The sequence below is a fragment of the Eimeria mitis genome, genomic scaffold (genome assembly GCF_000499745.2).
Source record: "Eimeria mitis Houghton genomic scaffold, Emh_scaff239, whole genome shotgun sequence".
Lineage (NCBI taxonomy): Eukaryota > Apicomplexa > Conoidasida > Eucoccidiorida > Eimeriidae > Eimeria > Eimeria mitis.
Window position 1 is genome coordinate 25,386 of NW_013570725.1, and position 677 is coordinate 26,062.

Below are 677 nucleotides of genomic sequence, written 5' to 3' on the forward strand. Positions count from 1 at the left end.
TGCAGCAGCAGCGCATGCATACAACATAGAAGAGTTGTTTATATCTCCTTTTCGTTTTATTGTTTCTCTGCAGCTGCAGGGTGCTGCTGCTCTTGCTGCTGTTTCCTGCTGCAGCATGAGTTTCCCGCTGCTGCTGCTGCGGCAGCTGCACTCGCCGCTGCTGCTGCTGCAGCGCGAGCTGCTGGCACACTACACTGCTTTGCTGCTGCTGCAGACGCCGCATATACTTGCTTCTGCTGCTGTTCTAGGCAGCCTGAGGGCTTCGCTGCAGCACGTTGCTGCTGCTGCTCGTGAGGTGTATGTACACCCCACGGCAAGAGGTGCTGCTGCTGCTGCTGCTCATGCTGCTGCTGCTGCTCTCGTTCCACTTGGCTCATTTGCTTCTTCTCTGCGGCAGCTTCTCCCTACATTCCCGCTGCGTGAGTTGCTGCAGCAGCAGCAGCAGCAGCAGCGGCACTCGCAGCAGCAGCAGCACCACGCGCAGCTGCAGCAGCAGCAGCAGCAGCAGCAGCAGCAGATCATAACAACTGCAGCAAAGGCTCTTGTTGGTGCTGCTGCTCTTCCCCTGCATGCGCTTCTTGCTGCTGTCTCTACCTTCTCAGCTGCCTGTACACCGCAGCTGCAGGACGGCCTGGAGATGCAGCAGCACCGCCTGGGTTGCTGCGCATGCGCGGCGC

The 677-nt window shown here is 59.4% G+C and overlaps 1 protein-coding gene across 1 annotated transcript in view; it reads left to right on the top strand.

Annotated features, from left to right (window-relative positions):
* Window positions 1–677, top strand: part of EMH_0004860 (uncharacterized protein) — a gene marked incomplete at both ends in the record, with an annotated part of 4,346 nt that overhangs the window by 1,563 nt on the left and 2,106 nt on the right. Inside the window, one exon of the mRNA XM_013496947.1 lies at window positions 1–675. Within this exon, the coding sequence (XP_013352401.1) occupies window positions 1–675 (675 nt within the window). The remainder of the gene's footprint in view (window positions 676–677) is intronic.